This window comes from Phacochoerus africanus, chromosome 15 (genome assembly GCF_016906955.1).
Source record: "Phacochoerus africanus isolate WHEZ1 chromosome 15, ROS_Pafr_v1, whole genome shotgun sequence".
Taxonomy (NCBI): domain Eukaryota; kingdom Metazoa; phylum Chordata; class Mammalia; order Artiodactyla; family Suidae; genus Phacochoerus; species Phacochoerus africanus.
Window position 1 is genome coordinate 120637280 of NC_062558.1, and position 24991 is coordinate 120662270.

General features: G+C 47.4%; 1 protein-coding gene across 4 annotated transcripts in view; it reads right to left on the minus strand.

Annotated features, from left to right (window-relative positions):
* Positions 1–15238: 15238 nt before the first annotated feature.
* The window catches only part of XPNPEP1 (X-prolyl aminopeptidase 1), a 50775-nt gene continuing 41022 nt past the window's right edge, over positions 15239–24991 (minus strand). For all 4 annotated transcript variants that reach the window (XM_047759881.1, XM_047759880.1, XM_047759879.1 and 1 more), the window contains 7 exons: positions 24362–24433; positions 22642–22702; positions 21104–21173; positions 20118–20291; positions 19353–19429; positions 18079–18177; positions 15239–15791 (listed from right to left, as the gene is read on the minus strand). In XM_047759881.1, coding sequence (XP_047615837.1) covers positions 15663–15791; positions 18079–18177; positions 19353–19429; positions 20118–20291; positions 21104–21173; positions 22642–22702; positions 24362–24433 — 682 coding nt within the window. In that variant the 3' untranslated portion in view covers positions 15239–15662. The remainder of the gene's footprint in view (positions 15792–18078; positions 18178–19352; positions 19430–20117; positions 20292–21103; positions 21174–22641; positions 22703–24361; positions 24434–24991) is intronic.

Here is a 24991-nt window from a genome sequence, read left to right on the forward strand (position 1 = left end):
GCCTTCTCTGACCACTAAATCGAGGTGCTCCACAGGCTGGCCTAAGGTGGCTTTATCCCTGTAACCAGGCTACAAGCCTGGTGAGAATGGAGCCCCTGGTCATAATTACCTCTGTGACGCAGTGAGTACTCGATAAACGCTGATGAATGAAGCTGTTAGCTCTCAGTTCGCAGGCTCCCTGCATGGATCAGCTGGATTTCCATGACAAGGTCTCCCCTCTTCTTCCTTTCTGTTTCATCTCTCTTCACCCCATAGCATTTGCCCCCAGGAACACCTCCCTCCTAAGACTAATCAGGGCTTGCCAGGAATTAGGAAACTGGCCACAAAACACACTGTAAGATGGAAAGCACATTCCTAAAACCAAGGTTATGCTCCTCACCACCCCTACCCCTAACACCTACATGCATTTTCTTCAGCCTGTACAGTAAGAATTAAAGCCCGTGGGAGGAAACCAGAACAATCAAAGAGACAACAGTAGAGACTATGGGGCAAGAGCATGAATTTCCTCTTTCTTGAGTTAAGTGACATCTTTGGCACATGTTCATTATCTATGTGGGTGAAAGTCATGGCTTTATCTTTTTGAAAAGTATATCCTTTAGCCCTTTCTAGGAGAGGAGACAATTAACTAGAGTGATCAAGTGTTTTTCATTAATCTTAGACCCATCTTGCTTTGGGCTACAATTTGTGATTTAATTGAGCACTGCGTGCCCAGTCCTTACAGAGCCTAGCTTTCGACATTCCTCAGAGAAGGCAAGAACCTTGAGGCTCTGAAACTGCAAGCTGGGGCATACCGAGCATGTACCATCTTCCAAGCAGTTAGTCTCACTGCCATTCTACCTCCTGCTATCCTGGCAGGATGAGAAAACTAAAGCTCAGATGACTTTCCCAAGGTCACTCCGTCAATTAGGAGATCCGGGATTTAAACCTAAGTCACTCTGATAACCACGCCTTTGATCGTGCCCATTAGACCATGATGTTGGCAGATGAGGAAACAGAGGTCTCATAACTGGGACATGAATTGTCCCTCAGAACAATGAGGAGACAGATGGGACTGCCCCTTCCCAGGGTCCCCCCCCCCCCCGCCTTCCGTTCTCTGTACATATTCTGCCGAGGCTCCCTCATTACCCACGAGATGGGGCCTTCCTGCTCTGCCGCCTCTCAGAACACGCCAGTTCTCTGGAGCACTGCCTCCATCTGCCCCAGTTCATGTGCTGTGCTGCTCTGGGGATGTTCCTAAGTTGGGAGGAGTGAATGTTCCAACAGGCAAGTGTTCTTCCCCCAGCTCAGCTTTCTGCTCCCTCGAAGCAGAGAAAGAGACATGGGTGGTCTTCACAGCACCCTCCTTGGAGCCTGCACACAGGCCCTGCACACAGGGGCATTAAACAACTCCTGTCCCGCCGTGCTGAGGGAGACAGCCAGGGCTAATGACAGCAGGCAGGAGACAAGAAGACACAGGAACAGTGGCAGGTGACCCGTTGTGAATAAATTATATTCAAACAAAAGGCAGCATAGAAAGTGGAGCAGCCACTGAAGAGGTTTAGACAAAGTTCGAGAGAATTCTTCCAATCGGTGAAGGAAAACTCAGGGCAAGCTGCAGGGAGACATGACACTTCCTCTGGGCTCTGAATGATGGTAGAATTGGGTACGTGGGAGGGTCTGGGTGTCCCAAAAGGACAGCAGAGACAAGGCTTTGAGGAGGGTGATCCCAGAAAGGACACAAGAGAAAAAGGTCAAGTCCTCTGTGCCAAAGTATCAGGCACAGGAAGGGTGCAGCTGGGGGATGAAGTTGCTTATATGTAAATTGAGTCCAGACGGCGGACCCTGAACAGCAAAACCAGGGACTTGAGATCTAGTCTGTGGACCATAAGAGGTTTTAGAGCAGAAGAGTGATGCAATCAGGAATATGCTTCAGGAGCTCCTGTTGTGGCTTGGCAGGTTAGGAACCCGACATAGTGTCCATGAGGATTCGGATTCAATCCCTGGCCCCATTCAGTGGGTTAAGGATCTGGTGTTGCAGCAAACTGTGGCATAGGTCACAGATGTGGCTCAGATTCAGCATGGTTGTGGCCAGCAGCTGCAGCACCAGTTTAACCCCGAGCTGGAAACTTCCATGTGCCTCAGGTGCATAAGGAAGGAAAAGAAAAGAAAAGAGAAAAGAAATGGCAACACCAGACCTGAGCCGCATCTATACCCTACACTGCAGCTTTTGGCAACACCAGATCCTCAATCCACTGAGCAAGGCCAGGGATCTGGTGTGGCTGTGGCTGTGGCTGGGGTGTAGACCAGCAGCTGCAGCTCCGATTTGACCCCTAGTCTGCATATGCCACATGTGCAGCCATTTGGGGCGGGGGGGGGGGGGAAGTGCTTCAGAAAATATTCAGCAGTTATTTAGATGAAAAATGGATTAGAGGAGTTCCCGTCGTGGCGCAGTGGTTAACGAATCCGACTAGGAACCATGAGGTTGCGGGTTCTGTCCCTGACCTTGCTTAGTGGGTTAACGATCCGGCGTTGCCGTGAGCTGTGGTGTAGGTTGCAGACGCGGCTCGGATCCCGCGTTGCTGTGGCTCTGGCGTAGGCCAGTGGCTACAGCTCCGATTCGACCCCTAGCCTGGGAACCTCCACATGCTGCGGGAGCGGCCCAAAGAAATAGCAAAAAGACAAAAAAAAAAAGGATTAGAAAGGGAAAGGAATTGTAGCAGGGATAACTGTATGAGTAGCTTAGAAAGAAGGAACAAAGTTATGAAACAAATAGGGCAGCAGCATTGGGAAGGGACAGCAGTGGGTGGTAAGGCCTCCAGAGGCAGAAAGGACAAGGCTCCATAGGAAGGGTACGGAAGAGGAAGGAATGGGTCAGGACACCTGGGAAGCCAGGCACAGCAACATTTATTGGATGCTTACTGGTGCCAGGCATTGTGCTGAGCACCTGATACAAGTCTTAGCCCACGGGATCCTCATAACGCCCTATGATGTCGGCACCCCTGTTTCACAGGTGTGTTCACTGAGGCACCGGGAGCTTAAGCAACATGCCCAAGCACACACAGCCTGTTAAGTATCAGTACAAGGCTTTGAACCAGGGCATCTGCCTCTGTCCCCATGGCTCACACTCTTCATCACAAGATTATGTTGAATCATAGGAGTCAGGAAGCCAAGGATTCCAGTAGGTTAGGGCAGGAGAGGCTGAAAAGCCAGAGAAGAGCCTAGATGGCCTCAGAGAGCTGGAGGAGACTGTGGGGAGGCCAGGCGTCAAGGGAAGCAGGAGCTTCCAGAAGCTACTTACTCAGCATTCACCCTGTGCCCAGAGCCACACCAAGAATTCTAAATTCTACCCTCCCTGAACCAGCAGCTCCTCTCTGAAGTAGGTACTGTTACTTTTATTCCTCTGATTACAGATAAAGAAGCTGTAGGTCAGAGCTTGTGCATCAGTGAGATTTGGGGATTCAGAGTCACATCTGTTTGTCCTCAGAATCTGAGCCTTTAACCAATGCTTCACCAAAACTGGCACAAGGTTTAACACAAATGAGAAAAAGAAGAGGCCACTGTATATGACTAATAAGAGGTGATGTGGCCAGATAGCTTAAAAGCCAAATCAGAACTTGAGAGAGTGAAACTAGTGCTATTCATAATTCTGCTGGGAGAACTAGGATGAGATGGGGCTGTCCCAGGCCACCTAGCAAGTGCGTTCCTTCAACTCTGAGGACGCTGGCTGCATAAAATCAAATTAAATGAAATAAAAAGAAATATTAAATGGAACGAGGATGGAGTGGGTTGAAGAGAAATAGGACATTAGGAGCTCGAGAGAATGAAAATGGACTTAGCTTTCTCAAAAAGAGGTAGACATCAGAGTTCCCTGGTGGCTCATTGGGATAAGGACCTGGCATTGTCACTGCTGTGGCTCAAGGTTGATCCCTGCCTGGCCTGGTAATTTTTGCATGCCACGGGTATGGACAAAAAACCAAACCAAAACAACAACAACAACAAAACTTAGAAAAAGACACTGAAAATAACTTTCAAGGAAGCTGAACCTGTTTGACAGTGAGCAGGAACAGTAGCCATACTGCACCTTGTACAGTGTCCAGCGTAGGCGCTTCCTAAATATGTATTGGTTCATTCATCAGGATCAATAAAGGGATGATTTCTTAGAAGGGAAAAATACTGAGAATACTGTAGTCTGAAGGATAAGACCCTAAGGGGTGGGGGGGATAAAAGATGCAAATACAAGAGGGATTAATAAAGCAGGGTAGATAACCTCAAGGGTGTAAGTGGGAGAAAAATTTGCCTTGAAAGTGAGGAGCATTCTCTTCTCTAAAGAAATAATAAAATGAAGCTGCCGTGCGCAAAGGACTTGGAGGTGGGTCGTAGACAGCTCTTGAGCAGAGGGGATTGCAGAGCCCGGGGCGGTGGGGAAAAGAGATCAGCAACAGCGACCCCACATTTCACCCATCAACTGAGCGCCTTCCGCAGGGGCAGCACCCCCGCCCCCCGCCCCAAGGCAGCCAGGACTCTTCCTCTAGTGCAGCCTCTGATCTGCAGCTACTAAAGGACCAGGAAGCCTGAAGCAGTGAGGAATCCCCCAGCTAAGCCTGAGGCTGGGGAACTGGTCCCCTTTGGTCACTGACTTGTTTTGTTACGCAGAACAGGGCCTTGTTCCTTCTCAAGGCCTCGGTTTCCTCCTCTATCAAATGAGAGAACATGATCCGTGGGTCCCAAAGGACTAAAGGCTCAGGAGAGACGATGATGAAGTGTGTGTGTCTTTAACACTTAATTCCAGGCTAATACACACAGAAATGTGCATGTTTCATAACCGTACATTTCTCTGGATTTTCGCAAATTGGATATACTATGAAACTAACACCCAGATGAAGAGTCAGAGTATTTCCAATAACTCCAAAGTCCCTCATGCTCCCTTCCAGTTATCAAACCCCCAGCTGAGGTGACCATATCCTGACCTCCAGCCCTGCAGTTGGGCCTCTCCTGTGTTTTCCTGCTCTATATGATGCCTGGAGTGTGCCCTATTTTGTGCCTGGTTTATTCCATGCAGCATCTTCGACAGTTCTGTGTATAATGAGAATATTTGCATCAATACATTACCCAAAAGTGCAAAAAAAAAAAAAAGTGAAGAGAATACCATGAGTTTTTCCATCAGTTAAAATGTGTTTAAGTTAAATGATTGTCCTTTATTCTAAGATGATATTTCTCTATTTTGTAATAAAATGTCCTAGACCAAGTTTGGTGGTTTTTTGTTTTAGTATTGATACATGTTTAGAAAATCCAATCTCTAAATTAGATTGTCTTGAAATTTGGCTGGTCAGAAAACCCCTGATTGTGGTCTCTGCTGGTCTGGTTGAGCTCCAGAGTTCCCAGAACTGTGATGTACTGGGCAGAGCTTCAGACTCAGCATTCTGGTTAGAGCGCCCTCTGGTGGCTGAGTGGGAAAAGGGGGAAGTCCACAGACTCAGTGGTGCCTGGGATGCTGCAAAACTAAAACTCTTGACTTTTCTTGAGAGGAGAGAGAAGTGGGGGAGGTTTGTAGCCCCCACGCACTGAGTCTTCACAGTGATAGTAAAGAATAGTTTCACCTTCCCTTTAGTTCCCTGGTGGTGCAGGGGGTTAAGGATCCAGCACTGTCACTGCAGAAGCTCGGGTCACTGCTGTGGCGGAGGTTCTATCCCTGGCCTGGGAACTTCCACATGCCACAGGTGCAGCCAAAAATAATAATAAATTTAAAAGACTATATGAAGAGGGGAAGGATAAATTAGGAGTTTGGGATTAACATATACAAGTTACTATCTATGAAATAGATAACAAACAAGGATAGCACAGGGAACTCTACTCAGTATTTGTAATAACCTATAAAGGAAACTCTGAAATACATATGCATATATATTCAGTGACACACACACATATGTGTCACTGAATCACTTTGCGGTACACCTGAAACTAACACAACATTGTAAATGAACTATTCTTCAATTAAAAATTAATTTAAAAATAAAATTAAAGGGCTAGATGGGGCTTTTTACAAAAAAAGGTAGCATGGAAGTCTGTAACCCACTTACAGGACAGGACCAGAGAACAGAACAAGAAAGCATCAATCAGGTTTGAGAGTCCTCATCTCAGAAATTCAGGAAAGAGGGGGCTAGGCCATGGGCTGTGTGCTCAGGACATACTTAGAGCCAATGTGGGACTTTGAACAGGCTTCATTGCCTCATGCCAGGGACTCAGTTGAAAAAAAATGGATGTTGTAGTGACTTCTGTGGCACTGTGCTGCCACAAACATACCAGTTGTGGTGGCATCTAAGTCGGTCTGCACCAGCATCCAGCCAACAAGCACCCTGTGAAGAAACCGTAAAGGAAAAATTATTCAGCCTCATCCCCTGCCCTAAAGGAGCCATGGAGGCAAAAGGATAAACATGAAGTAAAGAAAAGTAAGAAAAATCCCAGAGCTCCCGGTTCTTCAGAAATAATTATCTGGTGAGATTATGGAGTCTGTGATGGAGTCTTCCATTGAGATCGAGTCAAGGGGAATGACCATCAAGGGGAGACTCAGCTCTTTCTTCCCTAAGCCTGTGCCATTACAGATGCAGCAGGATCTCCTTTGGAACAATGGATAATGGGACAATTCCACCTAAAACTAAATCCATCTGAGGCTATGCTTTGCATCATAGCTGCACAAAATAATGTACAAAGAGTGCCTCTTAATAGGTGATATCCTGGTCCATCCAACATAGTAGTCTTTATAAATCTAACTTTTAAAAACCTTCTATATTGCATAAAGCAATATATATACTAGACTCTCCCTATAATTCATTGGTTTTGCCATTATTTTCACAAGCAACAGTTTTGTTCTGGTTTGGCTATCCAGCCTTCAACACCCGCCACTGTTTCCACCCCTCTGTAGCTTATTTGGGAGAATTCCCAAATGTGCGAGGTCTTGGCAGAAGTTAAATCCCAGTCCCTGCCACTGCACACCCTCAACTAGGAGACATCAAGGGGCCACATGGTTTCTTCGGTACCCACTGAGGCAACCCAGTGATGCAGGCTAGACCAGTTAGATGGTCTTGCCTGGAACCTGGACGCTGAGACAGATAGTGCTGAGTCAGGGGGAATGTTTGAAGGTCAGATTCAGCAGTGACAACAGTCTTTTGACACCAACTGTTCCTGATGCTCCAATACCAATAAATCCCTCCTCCTTCCAGAGTTTTTCCTAAACATGGTTTCTTCAGTAGTAGAGACACGTTCAATTATCTCTTCCTCTTCTTCCATCAGTGAAATAGATGCTCAATGAAAGGGCCAGGTGAAACTAATGAACAAAAGATGAAAGAAAGAAAGGGATTAGAAGACCTCAGTGTATCAAAATTTAGTATGAAGTTCATGGAAAAGAGGCCAGGTAGAAGCACCTTAAATCTCCTAGAGTGGATTTGGTTTTAAATGATACAAAAAGTTAACCATACTAAAGTGCAAGAATATATAAGTAACTCCACTTCATGTCTGCCTCATGAGACATTATGTCTTAGGTATTTAATTTTAAAGTCACATTGAGCTTTATGTTTTAATTAATGAATCCTGCTTCATAAGGCAATGAAGAGCATTTCTGCCAATTAGTGTCAGGTCTGTCTCTTACACACCTTCTAATCTGCCCTTGCACACCGGGCCGGGAGGTGGAGGGCAAACGCACATGGATTTGCTCACCCACCAGTACCTTGTGTTTTGTCATCTCCTGGAGTGTCTACATCTGTGTGTGTGTGGATGCTATTCCTTGACCCATGATCATGACAAATACAATTTCCTCCAGAACAGCATCACTAAGTGTGCACCCCCAGCTCCCCAAGCCTTGTGCTACAACCAGCTTATGCAAGAAGTATGTTCACATCTGCAAACGTCCACTGCCTACATGAGATGAACATGGACGCGGGGCTGGGGGCTGGGGTTGAGGGAGACAGCGTGTGTGGTGTGGAGGGAGGAGGCAACATTGCCTCTCAGATAGAGGTGTGGAGTCTCTAAATCAGAACCTGGCAAAATTCCCGGTTCCATCATTAACTGGCTGTGCAATCTTGAACAAATCATTTCATTTCATTTCTGCCTTAGCTTCTTTACATATAAAATTAGAGCTGTTAGAAGAATTAAAGGAAACAATTGTGTAGCACCTAGAAGACGACTCCCTACTTAGGAAGTACTCAGTACTCTGCAAGTACTTAGTAAATGTCTGCTATCCCTCTGCCTCCAACATGTGCACTTTATAGAGACCTCCTCGCCAGTCTGTACAGCAATTTCATAAACTCTGATGCTTCTGATCGTCATTCTTGGGGAGTTCTGGGTTTGTTTGGCTTTTGCAAGAGATCCACTTTCCTCACCAGATGCTCCTTGAACCAGCCGCCCAGGGGCTGCACTGTCACCCACACCCCTCACCAGTGCTGCAGAAGGGTAAGCAACGTGTCTCCTGACTGCCCTTGGAAGGGACGTGGAGGCCACAGCAGGGAGGGGACTGGCAGGGTCAGGGATCTGACCTGTGATCCCTGGGGCAGGTGGCAACACAGAATATGGCGGGAAGGATTTCCCATCCTGGCTCAGCGGAAACAAATCTGACTAGTGTCCATGAGGATACAGGTTCAATCCCTGGCCTCGCTCAGTGGGTTAAGGATCGGGCATTCCGTGAGCTGTGGTGTGGGTCGCAGACGTGGCTAGGATCTGGCATTGCCATGGCTGTGGCATAGGTCAGCAACTGTAGCTCTGATTCACCCCCTAGCCTGGGAACCTCCATATGCCATGGGTGTGGCCCTAAAAAGACAAAACAAAAACAAACAAACAAAAAGCGGCAGAGCAAGGGTTTTGGAGAGGGGGATGAGGGGCAGTATTCCAGGCTGGTGACAACTCTATTGAGTCCAGCAGAAGGAGAATGTCCCCCCAGGTATGGAGTAATATGGGGTTCTGTAGTCTGGGGTGAGAAAAACACAGGCAAGCTGTTGGTATCAGTCAAGCTGGGGCGTTCCAGGCTCCAGGAAGGCAAGGTCAGTAAAGGTTGGAGAATGGGCACTAGTTTTGACTGCACATATTTTCTGTAAGATTTGTACGGAGTAGCATTATTAACCACGCCCATCCCTTTTAAGAAAGGAAGAAAATGTGGTTCAGAGAGGCCAGGAAACCAGGCCAGGGTCATGCAGTGGTAAGAGGTGGGTGAGTTCCACCCCACCTTGTTGGTACCCCTGCACCGCCCCCAGCTGGAGACCAGGAGGCACCAGAGGGCTGAGCAGGACTCGAAACCTGGATCTCAGGCAGGAAGGATAATTCAGAGGCTGAGGTCCTATCTTAGAAGTGGGTGCAAGGGGGGCAGGGGTAACAGGACTGGCAGAAAAAGGATTCAGAATTCAGTGATAGACAATGGGACTTGTCCTGGAGTCTGGGTGAAATGGTCCTGAAGAGGCTAAGGGACCGATGAGGGCTGAAGGGATGGGGACGAGGGAAGAGAAGCCAGAACACCATGACAGTGAGACAAGGTTAAAGGTACTGGCTATGATTGTGGAACAGAGAAAATCCACTGGCTGACCTGGGGGCTCAGCAAAGGATTTTGGTCTTTTTGGTGCTGAGCTCCAGACCACTGAACTAATCAGACTACCCAAGGCTACAGAGCACGAAGCAAAACACGTGGAGAGGCCAGAAAAAGAGGCTGGGGTCTGAGTGAACATAAACCTCTAGTGATCTAACCTAGCCTTTGTTTAAATAGGAAATAGCATTGTAGAAGGATGCTACTTGTTGCAAAGGATGGAATCCACATGGACTCTCCTTTTTTAAGACAAAATGGGACGTCAGGGGGAAGCCACAAAGAGCTACAAAGGATGAGTCAATTTATTTTTTAAGGCTAGGGAGTGAGCTTTGGTGACGTTCTAGCATCTAGCATGGCGAGTCATCTTAGCAGAGGCCAAGGGTAGGCAACTCCAACTAAATGGACTCCCACAGCCTGGGAGGTCTGAGGCAGACACGGAATGTGCCCATGGGACAGAGCACCAGGGAGGCCCTGGAGAGATTCTGTAGAAACCACCTGCCTATTCCACTTGCATTATAAACTGCCTTGTGCTGTAGGCACATTTGGATACGCTGTGTCTCTGTGAGGGACCCTGGGGGGATGGGGGGTGCATCTTTCTGTTCCCATCATACCCAGCTGAGGGTACCATCAGAGCTGGCATTTCAGTCCATCTTATTAAATGAACCCTATCCATATTCCTGCCTACAATCATGGACTGGGTCCAATGACCTCTAGGAGGACACTGAGTGGCAGCCACATGAACCCATGTGATTCCTCCCCTGTCTTATAGTCTGTATTATCTGTAATTCAGTGCCCTTCCTCTGGGGCTGGTGGTCTCCATGCTCTCTAAAGGTCTACACTGCCACCTGCTGGCTGGATGCACAGGCCAGCCCAGATGCCACTGTGCACCCCCTGCAGGGGTTTGCTGGGAAGTCCTAAGGCCTGACTCCCTGAGTTAGGCCTTCCTACCCCCTGCCTGGTGACACTGTGAGCATGGAAGCCCCAGGCTCTCATCCTTATGATTTTCCAAATATCTCATCATCCTTTTCTTCAAAAAATTTTAACTTGTTCAGAAACATGTGTCCTCCACCACTCCGCCCGGACATATTTTAGACTCTTCTGACGCTGGAGGGAAAGAGAGCGGGACGGTAGAGAGAGCCACATCCCTTCCACTCACCCCTTGTCCAAGAGGCTTCAGTGCAGCCCCTGATCACAGCGCCCACGGCAGGGCCTGGTCAGGTTTTCTGTAATGAGGTTTGTTCCACATTCTCACAAATCAGGAATGAGGATGCAGTCTTAATCTCTGTATAAAAACCTTCTCTGACACCTGGATAGACCAAGGAAGCACCAGCACCGTAGTGTCCCCCTGTAAATAGGTGAACTGTATGGCACAGGAATCTTATCTCAATAAAAGTGCAATTTTAAAAACAAGGTTGAGGAGTTCCTCTTGTGGCCCAACAGGATCGGTGGTATCTCTGGAGCCCTGGGACTCAGGTTCAATCCCCGGCCTGGCACAGTGGGTTAAGGATCCAGCATTGTCGCAGCTATGGTGGTATAGGTCGCATCTGTGGCTTGGATCTGATCCCTGGTCCAGGAACTGCATATGCCATAGGGCAACCAAAATGAAAACAAAAACAAGCAAACAAAAAAACCAGTGTTGGGTTGGAAGACAGGTATACATGCTGAGCTAAGTCTGGGGACACACTCTACATGAGCTTCCTAATTCGGTCCTCACAGCCACAGGACTTGCCACCACTAACCTCACCTTACAGGGAGGGAAATGGGGGCTCAGAGGGGTCGTATTCCTGCCCCAGGACTCACAGCTGGTACACGGCATATGCAATTGGCAGTCACGCCCTCCTTTAGCAGTGGTCAGCTGGCTTCCAGGCATCCCACGGAGGCTACTCACCTGTCCTTAAGGAGCTTACAGTCCAGTAAGACACAGCAGCTGCCCAAGAACCAAATGCAGCTCGCACGGGTGTGCTTGACCCACACATTTTCTGTTTTGGTTTATTTTATGTTAAATTGGCTATGAATATTTAAAAACTAGGATAAGCCCCACACACATGCACAAAGGGGTCTCAGCTCCTCTTTAAAATCATGCTTTAACCCTTCTCCTGTGAGTCTTTACCACATGGCCAGTCAGCTGCAGATGGTACCTCCCCTCTCCTCACACAAGGCACTTGCTCTCCTCTCCCCCACATCATGGGTTTTTTTTTTTTTAAGTTCATTATTGTTAAATTTAGCACAGATACAAAAGACAACAAGAAAGACATTTGGGGCTTAATGAACTATAACGGACACCCTTATAACCACAACCCCTGCTATTCCATTTCTTCTGCCCTAAAATGTTGCTGTGAAAACTTCTAAGGGCAGTCTCATGTTTTTCTGCTGTAAGTGACCACATCATTCATTAGACTACTAAATGATTTTTTTCTTTAAAGTACAATGAGTTTTTCCTGATGGTTATCTTGGGGTTCTCAGGTCCATCAGACACCCTATTGCTTCCTTCAGTTTCCTCCTGCACAGCTGCTGACAACATACTGGTGACCTTGTGTCAGCTCCCACTAAGTTTGTGGGGATATTTGTCACCTGTATTTGGTGTAAATCTCATGCATGAGTTTTAGTGTACTATCCTGGCTTCGCTGTGTTTTTATGGAGTGATTTGAAGAGATTCAACAACTAGGATACAACTGCCACCTTGCCAGAATCTGCATTTTTTTGTTTTCAAATTCTGAGCCTATGAATTTCTCACTCTGTGCTCCATCTGCTTTCAGTAACTAGCAACTACAGTAGAGGCATTAAAATTGTCAAGCACCAGAGTTCCCACCGTGGCTCAGTGGGTTAAGAACGCTATGTAGTCTCCGCAAGGACATGAGTTCGAACCCTGGTCTTGCTCAGTGAGTTGAGGATCTGGTATTGCCATGAGCTGTGGTGTAGGTCACATATGGGTTCACATGTGATGTTGCTGCGCCTGTAGCGTAGACCTCAGCTGTGGCTCTGATTCCACCCCTAGCTCAGGAACTTCCATCTGCCACAGGTGCAGCCCGAAGAACAAAAGTCAAGCACCTGCCTGCCCTGTCCTCAGCCCTCCTGTTATGCCCTTCTGTCTCCCCCTAGTGGTAAACTTGCTCAAGCTGGGAAGGTGTCACAAAGCGCTACCCCTGAGTGTGTGTAAATCCCAAGCTGCTGGGAAACACCAAGGGCAAGCCCTCCCTCACAGCTTGTGATACAACAGCGGTTCCTTTCACAACTGCCCACTTCTCTCTGATGAGAAATGACGTTTGGTACCACTAGACAGCTAGAGCCCAGGCACTAGCCCTCAGGGCAGACAAGCACAGGCCCCTCTCATAGCACAAGCAACAGAAGGATTTTTTTAGCAGAGTGAACAAGCTGAGGAAGGCAGCCCCTGGGGTAGTCACAGCAGAAGCCACACATCCATTCCTTTTATTAATTAATTTAAGGGCCTCACCCGTGGCATATGTAAGTTCCCAGACTAAGGGCCGCAGCTGCCTGCCACAACAGCAACACAGGATCCTTAACCCACCGAGTGAGTCCAAGGATCGAACCCTCATTCTCATGAATACCAGTCAGGTTCGTTACCACTGAGCCACAACAGGAACCCTTCCGTACCCTTTTTTAAATCCTCTCTTGTACCTAAGACCTAAGAGGGCATAGAGTAAGCAAGACAAAGAGCAGCTTCCTTGGTATTCTTCCGTAAATTTAGCATAATGCTCTTTCTGCACCCAGACGTCTTTCTAGTCACTTATTTAAAAGTGAAGAGTGATTCTTTTTATCCGTATTTTTAACTCTCCATCATCCCCCTGAGCACATTACAGTTTTATTTTGGTCCTCGCTCTTTCTGGGGCCATGTCACCTAGTTTACGGCTCATGAACTTCATGCCAAGACATGCAGGTCCAGGCAGGAAGCTCCCAGCACCAGGAAACTCTGCTTCTTGGGCTTGAGCCAGTTAAATGAAACTTTGCTCTGAGCCTGCCTTGGGAAGTGACAGGCTTAACAGTCTGGTGAACAAACAGTGGAGTTGCCGTCACACTTGACTTACAGTCTGTTTGAACTCCAAAATCAGCTGCAATTCACGGCTCCCATTTCCTGAGAAATAGGAAGATTCAGGATGTCACAGAGGAGATGACAGTCTGGGTCCTAAGGGGAGGGCCTCCTGCTTTTAGAGGTGATGGATGAGAAATGTAACTAATAAGCACTATTATTTGAAAAGTCCAAGTCCAATCTTATGGGACATAGTAGAAATATGGCCAAAGGTGAACCAAAGGCATTCCAGAATTGATCTTAGGTGGGTCAGAACACATTCTGTTACTGTGAGGCACTGCTTCCATGTCATCCTGGTCTTGTTACAAATATAACCTGAGAACTCGCCATCAATCATGCTTCCTTCCACACAGCAAGTTGGAATCAATAATCCTTGGGAGGAGAGAAGGCAGGAGGGGTGGCAGAAATGTTGATAAATCTGTTTTTAGGTGCTTGGTCAGTTTAGACTCACCCTATCGGTAAATTTTTTTTTGCCAACACCCCGGTTCTGAATGGTAAATATAGTTCATTTTCTGCTCCCCAGATGGAAAGCGTAATGGCCCTTGCCAACCATGCTTTGGTGAAAGGCTAAAGTATGCTTACTCATCTTCACTGCCATTCAAATCAAAGATGTGGTTTCAGAGTCAATGAGACTGGCTTTCAAAAGGACACAGCCATAAATAGAATTGTCTATACTGATTAATAGCTGGATCTATACATACCAATACGGAAAAATAACTTGGATATATATTGCCAAGTTAAAAAAGGAAATTGCATATATAGAGAATAGCCCAATGTCTGTGTGTGTGATGTGTGTGTATGTGCATCTGTGTGCATAAATATTCCTTTATCCATTCCATATATTACTGAATACAAAGAAAGAAACTGGTGAAAATGTTTAGCAAAGAGTGGTTTTATCTGCACGGTATGACTTAGGTTGGGTTCCTAAAGAGGAAGACCCTAAGACAAGGATCTGCGTGTAAATGGTTTAATGGGACATGGCTCCAGGAAACACTGGTGGGAGAAAGGGAAAATAAGACAGAAGAGAAGGAAGAACACAAAAGGTGTGCTATTGAACTGGTTCCCACAGTGAGCAAGGAAGGCTCAATCCCCATCAGAAACCTCAGCAGACAGTGTAGACCACGCCTCAGACATCCCAGCCAAGGGATGGAGAGTCGGTTTTCTCCCACCTGACCATGAAGGTCTGAGGCCTCAGGGGCATTAGCTCTGCCAGCCCTTCAGGTTGCCCCACATGTGCAAGTCCAGAGAGAGCTGTAGGACAGGGAGTGGCAGGCACCTGCCAAAGACCACTGTTTACAAGTAATGAAACAATGAGACATCCACAACATCTACTCTAAGGCAGATCATGGAAGACTGTCATTTGCAGTGTGATTTGTGTGTGTGTGTGTGTGTGTGTGTGTGTGTGTGTGTATCAATGGCATATTTCAAAATCAGGAAAAAAAAACTGATAGTAAAAATATTCAACAAAATATTAGGTTTTCTAGAGGAAAAAACAAAACAAAATGAGGCTTAAAATTAAGTCAGAAAGTAGGCAGGGAGGCCTGGGGTCTCTCCTCAAAGGGTCCTTGCACCAGAAAACATGCCCTGGAAAGGAGCCCGCCCGCCTCACACACAAGTCAGACAGTGCTGGGAGGAGCGAGACGGTGGAGACAAAGCCCATTCTGACATTTTATTCACTGATGATAAATACAGTCTCGTGCACAGGAAGGTGGCCATGAATGATGTACTAGCACCGGAACGTGGCGGTCGCAGACCGCTCACTGCTTCGCCATCGCCAAACACTGGATCCCCTGCGGCTGCTCAGGGCATCGCCCCTGATCCGAGCACTGGGCTTTGTGGGGAATCCTCCTCTGGGGCAGCAATTTATTCTTTGCTAGTTCTCAACAATTTAAAAAAAAATCATAAAAGATCAAGTGTTTTCAAGAAAATATCAAAGAGGATAAGAAGATTTTCAGTTCTTCTTAGAGTCTAAAAGTAAAAAGGGGAGGTAAGGAAAGAGAGAAAAGGGGGAAGATGTTGGGGGTGTGCCAGGCTTCTTCCTTTCCCCAGAGCGTTTTTTAAAAAAAAATCAGGGAGATATTAATGCTGTTTGGAGATGGGCTGTGTCTCTCTGATGAGCCACTCGAGCGCTTCCTGGCGGCCCTGTTTTTGCAGTTCCTTCCCGATTACATCCCTGCAGGTCAGATGGTAGTTGTTGAGCCAGTCACACTGCAACAGAGAAGAAAGAGGAAACTTCAGTAAAGGCTGCCTGGAGAGCAGCGAGGCCCATGTGCTGAGGCACAGGAGCAGAAAACCCTTTCTCCCTGCTCAGGGACAAGTGACTTCCTTGTGTTCTACTTCCCTGGAAACAGATGGGATGAGGCCACATGGCTTACGGTAAGAATGCTCCCAAAACAGTCTGGAGTGACTGGGGGTGGGGGTGGGGGTGGGGGGCAGCCTCAGCGGCCACAACAATACCCCAAAGGCCCTGGCAACCTGCAGTTCTCATATTCACAGCCAACCAAAGTCCTCTGCTGCCACCTGGTGAAAAGTTGATGGGAATGCAGACCCAACCCCAAAACTGTAAAGTTTCTAAAATAGTCTATTTGGAAGGTGATACAGTGCACTGACTGGTATTTTAAAAGCCCAGTGGACAGAATCTTGATCTTGTTGTGTGATATGACTATGCCTTACTACAGAATGAAGCCCCAGATTTACTGAGTGGTATATATATTTACTGAGTGGGAAAAGAAGCCTTTTACTAAAAGAGAGAAACATACTCTGCTTGGTATATTAAATACTGTCCTCTACTTGTTATTTGTGGAAACCTGCTAATGACCCCAAGGCAAGAAGATATTACCTGTCCTATAAAATTGAATTGGCTAAAAGAACAGTTCAGTGATTTGGGTATGTAAGGTACAGTAATAACACTGGACCAGACAAAGGCCACCAGTCCCTGTCCACTGTCATGGGGTGGACTGTGAGACACAGGTTAACAAAACTTTCTCCCTTCCTGCTTAATCTTCCTCATGCACCATTTCCCTGAATAAAGTGGAATGTGTCGCATGGGAGAAATGCCTCCTGACTGGCACTCATCCTGTGGACAGCAAAGACAACGGGACCTAGAATTACTTGGCAGAAACCAGAGCCTTGGGCTTCCCAAGTGTGCCAAGTGACTTACTAGTGGAGTCCCTTGCTAACACCCTGGATGCCGTGCCCAAGGGCCACTGGAAGAGATCGGTTCCTTGGGGCACAGGGCTTTAAGCCAGGTGGCGCCCGGGTTCACTGCTGTGTTCTCACTCCCTGTCACCTAAGCCACTGCTGAAGTTCAGAGGAGTCCAGGACCACAGGAGAGACTCTTCCTGCTGAGGAGACACACCTGACACTGTGCTACTGACAGGCCGCTTCCTCTTCTGAATCCACACACTGAAGAAAGCAGCATCAGCAGGGCCTCTTTGGGTCCTGTGAGCGGGAATGATTGGCTGACAAGAGCACTGATGGTCAAGGAGAGGTGCCCAGGCACGGAGGGAATCGAAACAGAAAGCGGATGAGCTTCCTATCACCATCTGTGAGCTGGACAAGGCAGAAGAGGGTGCTTCTGTCTGGAAGAACCAACTTCCCTCTAGCACCAAGCATGCAGCCCAAGGGGCTCCATGAGGACACGTTTCTGCCTCAAGAGGCATGAAGGCCCCTGGGGTGAGGCCAGTAACAGAAACGTCTTATTCCTAGAGTAACCCCCACACTTGTCCTGCCTTTGGCTCCCGCTAGTCATTTGCTTATTGCCGGACTTCTGCCCACCTGCCTTGCTATGAAATGTGTGTTCTTCTGGCTTCTGGCTTCTGGCTTCCTGGCTTGGGAACTCTTCTGTCCATGAATCAGGCCTGACCACTTCACATCTGAAGGATGGGGTGGTGCTGTTTCTGGCTCCCTGTTTTGGCCCTCGTCCCTGTTCTGATCTTGATCACTGTCTGATTCCTCATGTCTTCCTCCAGGTTCCTGACTCTGCCACTTCGCCTGGCCTCAGGAGCATGGGGACCCACACTAGTATCTGAAGGGGTTTCGAGACTCTGTGACCCATGAGCTTGACAAGTGAGCACAACAGTGAAGGGTTTCACAGCCCAGAGGGACCACCTCTCGGTCTGGGTGAAAACCAGGCATATGATAGATTTTACTTCCCATTTCCTCCATGTTCCATGCGACGTGAGGAAACAACCTAGCACGTGCAATAGCCACCAGGTCCCACCAGCCGTCTGGAAGGGAAGACACACGGCCCGTATTTGCTAAACACGCATCAAGGCAGCTATGGCCCCTGCCCTCCTGGAAAGCAAAGTACACTATTCCCACCCACAAAACTACAGCCCCACAACGGCAGGGAGAGCAGGCCTATCTCAGCCTAGAGACCCAAAAAACACAGGAAAGGGACCTACAGTCCTCAGAAGACATGGGATTTTCATTCAAGTGGCCTAGACTCCACCCCACACACACCCTTCTGCCTCCCCCGAGACTCCCTCATTACCTCTTTGTCTGTAAGGGAATCCACGTCTATCATTTTGGTCTGTATGGGAACCAAAGTTAGAGGTTCAAAGGTCAGGCTTCCCCGGTTATTAAAGTTATACTGTGGGAGAAAGAAGGAAACAGAAGCTTTTACTCCTCTTTACCACAATGAGCCACCATGAGGTCATTCCCACCAGACAGGACTATCCCTCAGAGCCAAGTGTGACTAGGAATCGAGAAGTGGTTAGCGGGTCCCCATCTGTAACAGACAGAAGCCACAATGAACACAGTGGATGCCACTTTCCATGAGCTGCTCCGCTGTGCAAACCACAGCCCATGGCAGCGGGAAAAGCCAGGCTGGGAGCGCTGGAGGCTCCTTCCCGGCAATAGATCCAGCCCGTCTGCTGTGATGCAGAGGAGGCAGGTGGGGGCGTCTGGAAGCAGGGACAGCTCCGGGTTTAGTTCTCAAGACTCCGCTAAGCTCTAAGTCCCCCAGCAGATTCCATGCGGCCTGGCCTAACTCAGCCAGGCCCATCAAGTGACGTTTAACAGGTCTGTCCAGGGCATGTGGCCTGGGAGAGCCGGGGCACACAGAGCAGGCAGGTCTCTGTTCCCGGCAGGGCTTGCGGGAGTGAGGGGAGAGGCCGCTCTCAAGAATGGTGACTTCGGTGTAGAAACAGCAGACCCCTGCAGTCTCACTGCAGGCTAAGGAAGCCACTTCCCACCGACCGTTCCAGTTCCAAAATCAGCCATGGAGAGGCGCAAACAGGCCTTCCAGGTAAAGCCTAGCACCTAAAGGCTGCGGTCTCTTAGTAATGTGATGGGGAGAGGGCACCACACCTGCCTTATCACTCCTCTGCAGGGCCAGACCCAGGGGATAACTCAGGCTTCCCCAGCTTTACCTGATAAAAATCACCTGGGCGCTTGTTAAAAATAGTTTCCAGCCCCTAGCCCTGGAGATTCAGTGTCTGGAAGGAGGCTTCACGCAAACATCCCCCACAGCAAAGGGGCCTTCACGACAAGAAGCTGCCTCCAGTAAACACAGAGGCCTGAGGAACATCAAGCAGGGGTCTGCCTAGGGCTCTCTGAGGTCTGGCTCAGGATCCCAGGTCACAAAGGATTTTCTTCCTGACTTTGAAGAGGAGAATGAATTCCAGGAAAGGCCTCAATATCAAGGGAAGGAAGCTCCATTTTGGCCACAGAATGGCATACTCTTTGTTCTAAGGACAAAAGTCTTCATCTTCCCCATCAAGGAATGAGGGAATTTTAAAAATAAATAACTACATAATTACTCACCTTGGTCTTCACAGGAACCACCAGGACAACATTCTCAATGCGAATTCCAAAAGCCCCATCTTCGTAATACCCTGGCTCTGAAACAAACCAAGACCCCAAGTGAGAAGCAGCCCACGATGAAGATAAACACGGAGACGCTTTCACTCCTGGGATGACAGCGCCTGTCCCAAGGAGAAGAGAAACAGGAAGAGCCACTCAATTAGGGACAAGAGCCCTGAGACACTCCTTCCCAGGTGGCTTTTAACAGGCACTTGAGGTACAGAGAGAGGAAGGCTCGGAAGTTTCTGAAACAGGGGATCCACCAAATAAATTACAGGGCATATCTATCCATAAGACCTAACGATGCAAGCGTTAAAATACATTCACAGATTTAATGGGAAAAGGCAATATCTGTTAAGTAAGGATGCAGAATATAGACCATATGACCAGTATAATCTGAATGATTTTAAAAAAAGCTACGCACATATATAAACAACCAGAAGCTAATAGATCGAAATATTAAGCCGTGTTTCCCCCAGGTGGCTGGATCACAAATGACTTTCATTTTCTTCTTCATACCATTCTATAGTTTCATGTTTTCTACAATGAATGTTTATCACTTTTATAAACATAAAAGGTTGTTGTTTGTTGTTGTTTGAGTAAAAAGTGACAGGAACGGGAAAGTAGTTTCAACTTACTCTATAATAATTCAAATATTAGAAACAACAAAGAGCTTTCAAAAAAGCCAGAGGATCCACGCGCACCCTCTGGGTAAGAGAGACCTACCATCGGTGACAATCATGCCCGCCTCCAAGGGCTCATCGGAGAATGTTTTATAACTTATGCCACAAGGACCCTCATGAACATTCAGAAAAGACCCGACCCCGTGTCCTGTTCCGTGCAGGTAATCCAGGCCAGAATCCCACAAAGCAGAGCGGGCAAAGGAGTCCAGAAGGTGGCCTGGAAGACATAAAGAACCACTTGACGATATTTATACAGTACTTTTCAACTTGAGAAACACTTTAGAGATTAGATTTGCTATGTTTGGTTCCAGAAGGTGAAACAGAAACCAGTGGGTAAAAGTCCCTGGAGGACTCAGGTTTCAGTGCAACACAAAGAACTTTCTAACAATCAGAGCTCCTGAGGAGGGCAGCTCCCCACCAGTCCGAGCTCAGTGTGAAGCTGGAGGATGCTGGTGGCAGCTAAGGGCTGCGTTAGGTGCCCGGGACATTCCCTTCCCAGTGCTGGGACCCCACAGCTTCAGAATTACAAAGGTGAGATTCCAGCCAGACTGCAGGCAGGCCTGACAGGTGAGGAAATGTGCCCGGGAGGTGAGTGCCAGCCCAATGCCCGGGACAAGCCCCACCCACCAGTCCTCAGGCAAAAAGGGGTAAATCTGAAGTCAGGTTCCCAGAAAAATTAATCCCAACAAAGGTCCTGAAAGGAGGCACTGGCCCAGCACAGAAGGGCAGACAAGAGGCTGCGCCAACTTCCACGGAGGCCCTGAGACCTTCATGCCCTGCTGCCCCCACACGGGCCACCCAATACCAACAGTGGTCAGGAGGTGGGGACACAGCTGACCCTGCACCCGGTCCTAAGCCTGGCTCCCTGGAGGTCCTCTCAGCTCAGTCCGTGCAGCACCCCACTTGCCCTGGCTGGGCCTGAAGTAGGCTGGGGGCTGGTGAGAGAAGGACAGTTCTTCCACTCAGACTTACACATGGCTGATGGCTGCACAAGAAAAAGGCTGCCATATGCAGGAAGGGACCACCTACCTTTGGTCCCGGTCGGGAAAACGGCAGCGCTCACAGCTATGTGGCCCTTGAGGACATATGTGAAGCATTCCTGCCAAAGAAAATCCAGGGGGCATGTTCAGAACAAATCCTGTCCTTTCCTGGGAGTTCAGAAAACCTTGCCTTGTTGTATCAATACCACAGAGAAAAATCAGAGGAAAAATGGAAAAAATCTGGCAGGAGAAAAAGAACTTGGCCTCGGGACCAATTTTCCAGAAAATCTTGAAATTAGATCTAGTAAAAGAGAACTGTCCAAGAGATGACCCCACCAGCCCTTCCCTGACATTCTGAATTACTCTGCCATCTGAGCCCCAGGAAGGCTGGGGCAAAGTAATAAAAAGTACCGGTGACACTAGTAAGGTAACACTTACTGAGCCTCTCCTCTGGCCGGCCATTGCTACTCAGCCCTGCACACTTAATCCCACACTTCTTGATGGAGGCACTCCTGTCCTCACTTTACAGAGATGAAGTAGGCAGCCTGCCACACTGCAGAGTTCATAAGTGGCACCATCTGGCCTTGGAGCCGGGCAGTCCTGCTTCAACCTCTGTGCTCCTCACCACCAACTATACTCAAACGTTAGTCCCTACTGCCTGGACAAGAAAAGTGCTGTTTGGAAGGGTAGTGGCTTGCCAGTAAGGTGCAGAGTCAGAACTAAACCCAACACTGTTCAGTCTCATCTGAGGCTCTTTCTACAGCATAAGACAAGTCACACCACAGGTATCTGGACCCAAGGTCAAACTCTTCTAAGGTGCTGGTGCCTACAAATGAACAATGCAAGGGACCAATACCAGGAAACCTGCCCTGTGGCACCCACACAGCCCTCCTCCCTAGACAAGGAGCTTCCCGGAAAAACGAGCACTCAGAGATTCAACCAATATCTGCCAAGCAGTGACTATGATCCAGGAAACTGCTGGGCTCACAGAACCTTCACAGCCAGCCTTGGAGGCAAGCAGTTTTCTCCCTATTTTTATGGATGGTCTAAGTGCTACATTCAAGGTCATGGAGCCGGTAAACAGCAGAGAGGGTACGAAGCCCAGTCTCCAGGCGCCTGGTACACACCCCTCTACCTTACAGCTGTCTCCTCTTTTCCATGCCAGACAGACCACAAACTGAGCCATGTATGTTATTTCAGAGGGTTCCTAGAGAGTTGAACCTATAAATAGGAACACTGAACTTGAAAATAGAAGGGGGGTAGCTTTCAAAATCAAACCTAGACACTGTTGGTTAAAAAAACATATATTTCACAACTCTACTCCCAACCCCAAAGACATTTCCTGACTCAAGAGAAGGCCAAAGCTGTTTAAACTTGAATCTGAGCCACTTTGACCTCAGCAGACAGAAAGCTTTTAAAATCTCTCCAATGATTAATTAAATGGACATCATAAAGCAGATAAGCCTGACTCCACAGTAATGAGCTATTTTATTGTCCCACATATAATTTTTACTTATTTATACAATCCCTTTTCGCAAGCAAGAACTGTCAGAGAAAGTAGAGAGGGCCTCTCGAGTTTTCTCTTACCTTCTCATATGCCGTAGGGGTTCCAAAATGCATGGTACGAGTCACATCTGTTGTTCCATCCCTTTCCAAAAGAAAGGACAAATTAATTTTCACTCGAAATAAGCTTTTGCTCAAATAGACAGGTGAGGATGTGGAGAAGTTAGAACCCTCATGCACTGCTGGTGGACATGGAAAATAGTGCAGCTGCTCTGGAAAGCAGTTGGCAGTTCCTTAAAATGTTAAACATGGAATTACCCTGTGACCTAGCAATTCCACTCCTAGGTAAACCCCCAAGAGAACAGAAAATATGTTTACAGTAGCATTTTTGTTCATAATATCCAAAACATGAAATAATCTGAATGCCCATCAATGACAAATAAACAAAATGTAGTATATACATACACTGAAATATTACTCAACAATAAAAAAGGAATGAAGTACTGATACACACTATAATAAGGAAAAATCCAAAAGACATCAGGCTAAGTGACAGAAGCTAGACATTGAGGCCACATGTTATTAACCCATTTATATGAAATGTCCAAAACAGGCAAATCCATGCAGACAGAAGGTAAACTAGTGGCTCCCTGAGTAGATGAAATGAGAAGTGACTGCTAACAGGAACGGTGTCTCTTTTAACGGGTGATGAAAATATTCTAAAATTGATTGTGGTGAGAACTGCACAACTCTGAGAATAAACTAAAAACCATTAATTGCACACTTTAAGTTGCATGGTTTGTGAATTATGTTTCAATAAAGTCATTATAAAAAATAAAATGAAACAGAGTGAATGCCAGGATGGCCCAGTATAGTGGGAGTGAACTCAGCCCTGGCACGCACGCACACACACTCTTGGTCTACGATGTGAGGACTGTTTCATGAAAGACACCGTCCCCGGGGGTATGAATGAGAAGGAGGTGGACAAAGGGATGGAGAGCAATTTACTGGCCCCTAAAAACACTCAAGTGCATCTTTTAGAACATGCAAATCTACCCCCTGACACAGAAAGGATAGCTTCTAGAATCCTGCTAACATGTAGAAGTGAACCAAAATTTCACCACTAACCAAGCAACCCCAATACTCTGAGCCACAAGGCTAGGTTGTAGCTTCCACATACTTGGCTGAGCTCATTTAAAAATAAGGTTCTCCATCAGCCAAAGTCCCAGCTGCAGGGACTGAGGAGAACAGGTGAAAAGGCCTTGCTCGTGCTCTCTTAAGGCAGACGACACCAATGCCAGCTCCTCCTCCCGGGGTCCACATCGAGACCCAGCCTAATCGTGGGTTCTCTGACAAACTATCCTAGATGATGACTGAGAAAGCAGTGAGGCATGAAGAAGGGGATTCAGAATTCATAGGCAACCCTTGTTTCTCATGCATTCATTCAAAATTCTCATGCCTCACTTCATGGCTCTGGAGCCACTGCAAGTCCAGAGAGCTGGCAGGCAGTTTGTGGGCTGGAGCAGAAGACTTCCCAAAGGTCCAGAAAGCTTACTTTTAGTTATTTATTGAGTATTTAACAGCTTCCAACCAAGGCCTAAACATTTCTATCAAACAGTCTTTTGTGGGAACAGAGCTACAACCAGGCTATTTCAACTAGGGGTGAAAAAAAGGACAAGACTTGAGAACAATTCTGTTAATGGGCAGCACAGAATGAGATGACCGGCTGGAGCCTGGCTTATCCACCCACTCAAGTGCCTTGATTCAGCGGAGTCAAGATCTCTGGCAGCCCTGATTCACTTACTTGTACTGTGCACCCGAGTCAATGAGGTACACCTCATCCAGCGACAAGGTCCTATTCGTCTCGGGGACTGGCCTAAGAAGGTAATCAAAAATTAGTTATTCCACAAATGTAAACACTTCCTGAATCCAAGAAGGAATACAACTGTTCTTTGTATTAGTCTCACAACTTAGGTAAGTCCAAAATTACATCAAAATTAAGTTACCCAAAAGGTTAATTATTTCAACTAGTATTAACCTTCTACTAGTCAGTCCCAGTCAATCTATCTCTCCACTAGATGAAGAGCTCAGGAGAAGGAAGAATAACATAGTTATGTCTACCTCCATTTGTTTCTGGAACAAGTGTTCATGAGATAAATTGTAAAAGCTACAAAAATATTAATCAATAGAAGCAATGGGACCAAGCTGGGAAATGGGGAGAGCACAGCCTGGAGTCACTTGTCTTTTACTGGGTAGGGGTCCAGGCCCCTGCCTCAGCCTCCACTACCCTCCCTTAGTCTTAACTCCACCAGGAGCCTCCCCACTGGCTTCTCAATTTGGTAGAAAAACTAAAGGCGTTTTTGCTGGGGAAAGGGATGGATCGTGATGCTCTTACGCTGGAGCAATTTTTCAAATCAACATGAGGTATTTTTAA